The sequence below is a fragment of the Desarmillaria tabescens genome, assembly GCF_030435595.1.
Source record: "Desarmillaria tabescens strain CCBAS 213 chromosome Unknown EV420scaffold_347, whole genome shotgun sequence".
Taxonomy (NCBI): Eukaryota; Fungi; Basidiomycota; class Agaricomycetes; order Agaricales; family Physalacriaceae; genus Desarmillaria; species Desarmillaria tabescens.
The window spans coordinates 1-7,111 of NW_026848646.1; the positions used below are offsets into that span (position 1 = coordinate 1).

Genomic DNA, 7,111 nt, shown 5'->3' on the forward strand with positions numbered 1-7,111 from the left:
GCCCTAGTAAACGAATACGAGGCTCACATTCAAAAAATCCAATGGGATAACAGCTGGTAGAGACAGTAAGATACCACCGAATGATCTTGCTAAATTCCATGATCCGGACACCTCTTGCATCACCGACATCGTCACCGTCTATTCCTCCAAATGCTCGGCCCCAGCACATTCTGAAGAAATTGATGCCATAGGAGAGGTGGCTGCATCAGATGCAGGAAGGAGGAACGGGCCAGTGTCTGTCACATCTTCATTCCGCAAATTGGTAGAAGAGATCGCACACTCTATGGACCAAGCCTTACAAGAGGAACACCAGAAATGGAAACAGGAGCATCCAGATGAAGCCTACGACCCTACACCACCTCGTCCCCGATGGCAGGAAGACCCTCGATTCGATGATCCCAAGGTCAGAGATTCCTATCTTAAACAACGCCAAATCGAAATCGAAGTGTCCTGATGGGATAAGAGGCCATACAAAAACCCACCGATCCTCTTTGATCCCTCGGATGAGGACGAGTCAGATGTCAACTTACTTCAAAGAGTGACGGAAAATTGGGATGACGATGAAGACGAGGAAGTGGGCATAATCAAACAACCCGAATCTCTTTCTGGATATGAGTCAGATGGATCATTCGGGATGAATGAGTCTTAAGAAGGGGGTAATGTTATGGTTTATTCATTTTCTTTTCTTTTTCTTACCTTTCTTGCTTACAATATATGCTTCTCTCATACAATCGCAACAGACTCATTCTCACAGTACTATTATTAGCCTACACATCGTGTATTTAAGTAGAGCCTCAGCTGGTCTAAACCCCAGCTTCAGCTAAGGTTTAATCTATCCAACTCGAACTCCGTGTTTCGCGTCTATCTAAGTTTGCTTCTGCTCATCCCATACAAGCTTAGACCTGCAAGTGTATCGATCCACCAAAGTGCGAGTGGCAGTCCTCATTTGATCTAGTTTGTAGAGTTGGTGGCTAACAACAAAGAAGGCTGGGTTGATCAGACCAGATGGAATCTGTAGGCAACAAAGAGAGAGAGAGAGATTAAGAAAGAAGCATAGAGAAAATCAAACTTGTCAAAATATGTGATGGAGGCATGATGAGTAACATGTCTGAAGTCACTTGAGATTAGGAGAGATAGTAGACTTTCAAGTAAAGCTTAGTTTCAGCCAATAGATTGGTGTGAAAATTGAAGCCGGGTATCTACACACAACACTGGCTGTACTTATACTAAAGCTAGAGAATCACATGTAAGATAACCAGGATAATAAGGAATAAAACTGAATATAATGAGTGTCATATGAGTTAGACAGAGAGCCATAGTATAGAAAGGAGTGAGTAATAAATGGCTCAGAAAAAGGTATATGAAGGAGTGACTAGTAAGTTAGGTAAGCATGATGAACCAGGTATTCCATTACATCTAGTCCTCACTACCTGAACAACAGCTCACTGGATTAATCAAGGACTTGAAGCATGGAAGTTAGACATCTGCTTCACAATTGGGTCCATTGACTTGACTCAATATCTGGGCTGAAAGACTGTGGTTGAAGACCCACCCAATGGCCTTAGTAATGTTGTTCAGCAAGGACCTGCGCGGCTGGGACAGCTTGGAAATATGGGCATCAATTAGGTGGTCTCTGATTTGGTGCCAAAGCTCCTCTTCTGTGAAATGTGTATCCTCATACTGGTGCATTACTTCCATCCACTCTTCATCATGCAGGATTACAATCTCCAAGGAGGGATCCTATGAGGAATGTATCAGCATGTAAATTGTTGTCTGTGGGTAATTTACCATATTCAGCAGATATTCATTCACTGCCACTGAAGGATTCAAGAGCTGATAGTAGAATTAGTTTTGGTATGTACTGAGAATGACTGACATAAATCTCACCTCACTTTCTCCAGGTGGAAATTTTGATACTTTTGCAACCAATGACCTATCATCAACACTCTCTGCCAACATCCCACTCTGATCTGAGTCTGGATCCTCCAGCACTTTCCCAAAACCAAAGAATGAGGAAGTATGAGCCCAAAATCCAGTTTTTTCATTGCTCAATGGAAGAGGAGCACTCTTAGTGTCAAAAGAAGGAACCCTGTCTTTGGAGGAGCCACTGAGGTGATAAGGAACTGACTTCCACCTTGATTTATTGAACAGGCTTTCTGAAATTGATATTGTAAAACCCCGTGCGAAGACACATTGGTTCTCACGATCCATCGGATAAGAATAACGGGCGATAGGATTTGGAAATAAGCCCTTTTCCACCCCGGAATCACCGACCCAGGAGTTCACAACCTTAACCGTTACTCCACCAGCGCTTGCTAAAGTACACTTGAGGGAAAACATGATGGAGCGGTCTGTCCTTCCAATGGCTGCATTCCCCCAGGTAGTTGTTTTATCACACCCGGTGACAAGATACAAAGAGCTGTTTGGTGCCTGCCGACCCAATGTCCCATTGACATAATTGTACCATGATACTCCGTGTCGTTGAGCGTAATCTTCGATTGGTGCTTTGTTCAGAGCCTCGTACTTTGTTGAACAATTTGGAAGGAACAGGATTGCTGCGGATGCCTCCATAATGCTAACATCAAAGGAGACACCAGCATCCACTTGAATGCTATTATCAAGAATCAAGAAGAATTTAGACAACAAAATCAAGATTATGACTGTCTACACACCTCTGCAAACCCTGAGCAGAAGCGCCTGCCGAAACCTCTCTGCAGGATACATGCTGACTTTTAAGAACATCTCCGTGGGCTGGCGAAATTTGTACATCCCGTGAGGTTGGTTCAGGGAGAGGTTGAAAGCCAGGAGGTACTCGTCGCTCATCAATTCGACCATTAGCATCGCCGAAGATATTGAAGAGAAAGTCGAAACCCCCATCATTGTTAAGAATCCCTACATCCCCAGGATATATGCCTCTTTCCTTGAACTCAGCTGATGCGCTGGAGTCTGGCTCTGGATACCAAAACGGATAGCCACGGCCTTTGTGGATGAGCTCCTTTGTGTAGAGGGTGCGGGGGTGCTGTTCAGCCATGGAAGTTTGGATTAAACCGTGTTTGATGACAAACCTGTGCTCAGGGGTGTGAGAAGATGCTGAACGGCAAAAGCTTCCAAAAGCTTCCATGGCTGTAATGATTCCGATCGGCAATTCACAGAACACGTAACATGCCTTTTTCGAAGGTAGTTGTATCGGCCTTCCTTTGTTACTTTTGGCGGCCTGCCGGTGTCAGATACACTATATATGTAAATTTCACAAATTCACATCGTGTTTGAGCGAACTTTGACGGTTTCATAATAACCCCCCAGTGAAGCTGTAGCCGAAATCGAACAGTGGTGGCGCAATGAATTGAAAGCACAAATAGATGAATACTCACCGGTCACCCACCGGCTAGTACATGGACATGCTGCATGTCATGAGTATATAATTTGTAGTCACCAGATGTCAACTTCATTGAAGAGCATCTGCCACAATGACTACACATGACTGGATAGATGGATCACAGTGTCGTAAGTAGGCCGTAGGTGCTGTAGAGTTTGATGCTTCCGTGAACTTGCACAGGCCAGGCGGGCCTACCTCGCAGAAAATAATGCTTCCCTTTCGAGTTAAAACTAGGTTGCACTGACTTCTGAAATGGTATGACAAGCCTAGAGCTGTTCTCAAAGAAACGAGTTGAGGGGTGGATGTGAATATAAAACGACTTTGAGACATTCGGAGGCGGTGCGTGATAGGTGTGCTATTCCAAGAAAGAAGTACCTCGCGAAGCGCGCGGTGACTACTTGAGGTTCTGAGATTGAGCGAGGAATGACCAGTAGAACAGGGTTTGTGGGCGAGAGAGTACGATGCAACCGGATTCCTTTTCCTCTCACAACTTCGAGGCCTCTTTCCCCGGTGTGGGCGGTGGCCGCGTACGAATCAAGTGTATCTTTAACGAATGCGCAGGTGGACAGTGGAAAAGTTGGTTCATGATAAAGAGGGGTCCTATTTCCACTCGCAACATCGGCAGAAAACGCATCAGAGCGAGCCAATGAGTGCCAGTTGTAACGAGGAAGTTTTTAATCAAAATCATGTCAGAAACGTGGTCATCTCGAGGCTTCGAAAGACAATGCAATGATAAGTGTAGGTGGGAAAACAATGTGACATTGGCGATATTGAACAGCTGATATGCAAAGACGGGCTGAAGACGTGCAGGAGGAACACAATGGGTGTTCTGTGCGGATGGATGGATGGATCCTTTATTACCCGAAGTTGCTCCTCGACAGAAGCATGACGGGGTCCGTACTACAGCTCCCCGGATGTACACAACAAACACGAGGGACAATGCTGCTGTGGTAACAAACCGGTCCTGCGCTCTGCTGCCATGGCAAAGCTCTGTCATGAGTACACCTTCACAGCCTCGGAAGTAGGTAGGCTGATATTTTTGTCAATAACATTATTCGGACACCATGCAGAAGCACGCCAGTCATGGGCAGTGCAAATGCTGTCGGCAACAAGTGAAGAGGAGTCGTAGCGCGAAAGCCTTTCGATAACCCTCCTTCATCATAGCGCGCCGTAGCCTTGTGTGACGGAATGAAGTCGCGCAGTGGTGGTGGTAGATTTGGGATTCGTGATCACAGACATTGGGAATATAACACGGTCGTTATCCATAACCCAGGAGATCTAACTTTTAATCCAACTGTCCAAAATGCGTCACCACCACCGACTGAACACTTCCTGTCGCACCTCCTGGTTCTCGACGTCGACTTCTGGAACCGGTCGATTCCTAGAGACCACAACGAGTGGCTTTGATCCGGGTGTCCTCTTCTTGAATCAGGGGTTGAAGGCGAAGGCCGAACATACACGATGTCGAACCCCGCTTATCGATAAATAGGCAAGCAGACTTGGCCCCGTTTGATGGTGAGCTTGCGCACGGTGGGTAACATAAAATTAATTACAACATCTTGATAGTACCGCTCCGTTGAAATGTGGGAGGCCGAGGTCGAAGATGATGCGTCGGGTCTTGGTTGTGGCAGACAAAGATTATCTCCAGCTCGTCGACATTGGGAGTTAACCTACTCTGGTCATTGGTTTCACCTGCAGCGAGCTTTTGAAGACGAATGACACCCGACGGAGATAGAGATGAGGGAACATGAAGGACCCGCTGAGGTTAGGTAATTTTCGTGACAGAAGTACAGTCATACAACGGCAGCGGGAGGATATGTATTCGGCGTTGGAGATAAATTCCTCGGAGTCATCCATGCGGAATAGGAAGAGCTTTTCCTTTTCTAAGAAAATGAAACAGAGATAGTAGTCGACATATGAGCATGAGGGAATGAACATGTCGCTGAATGCCGTGGTATGCGCGTAGCCAGAATCGGCAGAGGTGAGGACGATCTTGCCCTCCGCGACAATGCTTTCAGAGAGTTCGACAGAAGTCGTTTACAATGTCGGGAACAAGATATCGATGAAAATAAACTTTGCTGATGGTAGGAGCGGACCGGAAATTAACACGTCTCAAGGTATGTTAGATGAGGTGTTGTCGAGGTGTTGTGTTATCTCTGATAAGACACCGTCTATGGACCATCCTCTCTATGCACGACCGTTGGCAAAGGTTGAGGACAAGCCACAGAAGCTTAGGAAGCTGGTGATTCGGCTTTATTATACGTCAGAGACCATAAAGCGCTGAAGCTTGAATCCAGGTTATTGTGGAGCAGACTGCGGTAGACTCTGAGCATGCCGTTAGTGTTGTATTTACATAGGATAGACATGAGCACGCACCTCCTCTTTCGGCGTCCCGAAATCCAACATCATGCAAATGTCCACGGATGCGCATCCTCTTTGCTGACAAAGACTTCAAGGTCCTCGGCTTGGATCTCCTTCCGAAGCTGCTCAGCCAGCACAGAAAGATAACCGCGTTCCCTATTCGTGTGGCCGCCTATAAAAAGAATTTCAGCAGCGCCTTTATCGTTCATACCGCAAGCACTTACACAAAATGGCATGCTTCCCAGCGGCGACTGATGCTATTACTTCCATACTTGATACTATCGTCGAGATGTCAGTACGCTGGCAGGAACCAGAATATGAAAGAAATACAAACATGCGACATCCCCCAATGAAATAAACGTCTGTTTCACGTCCAACGAGCATCGACCCCGTCCGAATGACGCTTAGTGCGGCGGAAGGATATGCTACTTGAACTGAGAGAATACATCAGCCACCAAGAACAATTACCAATTAGTAAAAGGATTTCTCACCTTGTGGTAGCCCAAGATACCGCTTCACCCTACCCACAAGCTCTTTCACCGACACCGGCTCATCCAGGATCACCAAACGACTCTCCGCACCCTCGCTCGTCCCACTCGCATCGAGTTTCTCACCCATAAAGGCGCTGACTTTACCGGTACCAAACCCTTTGGCAAGCCAGTCGTTCAAGCCTCCCCAGACAGAGTCCAATGATGAACGTGGCGAGAAGATTGAGATCCCTTCTGCTGCGCACTGGAGAAGCGAAGTTTGCAGAGGGTTAGTGATTGGAGAGGCTTGAATATCGGTGGATGGTACGAGACGACGACTGGCGCGCTGAGCGTGATGGACCCGTCGACGACTGACGGATTAAGCTAGTTAAGGCTGAAGAATGTTGAAAATTAGACTTGATATAGGTCAAGAGTGGGAAAACGGACTCGATAGTGAGTAAGACGCAATTCCTGCCTTTTAGTTTATGCGAGGGAGACTCTGGAGACGTCATAAGAGACTTGTTCGTCACGTCCAAGGGCCTTACCAAGTAATAATCCAACCTTGAACGACATGAACACGAGAACAAATCGGAGTCAAAGGGCTTACATTGTCCCATTTCTCTGCCAGCCGGAGAGGAGCAATACTCTCCATAACCTTGCATACAGTTTTGACGAAAGGAATACACATCAAGGTAGCGTCTTGAGGTTGAGGTTGAAGTATCGTTACATAACAGATGATGGTGGTGATGGTCAGAGTTGGTTGAAATCGACGGCGCAAGTGATGGTGGTTCAAAGTTCAAACAGAAGCGGTATCCGGACCGATTGCCGCAGCTGACATGGCCTTTTCCTTTCCACTAGCTTTTACGCATCCGTTCGTGCTCGATTCTGGATATACTTCGAAGCCTGG

General features: G+C 46.6%; 1 protein-coding gene across 1 annotated transcript; it reads left to right on the plus strand.

Moving 5' to 3' along the window:
* Positions 1–283: 283 nt before the first annotated feature.
* EV420DRAFT_1656108 (uncharacterized protein) lies at positions 284–649 on the plus strand (the record flags this gene model as incomplete). The annotated part of the gene is made up of 2 exons (XM_060478860.1): positions 284–403; positions 464–649. The coding sequence occupies 2 exons, from the start codon at positions 284–286 to the stop codon at positions 647–649; spliced, it is 306 nt and encodes a 101-aa protein (XP_060321331.1).
* Positions 650–7,111: the final 6,462 nt, after the last annotated feature.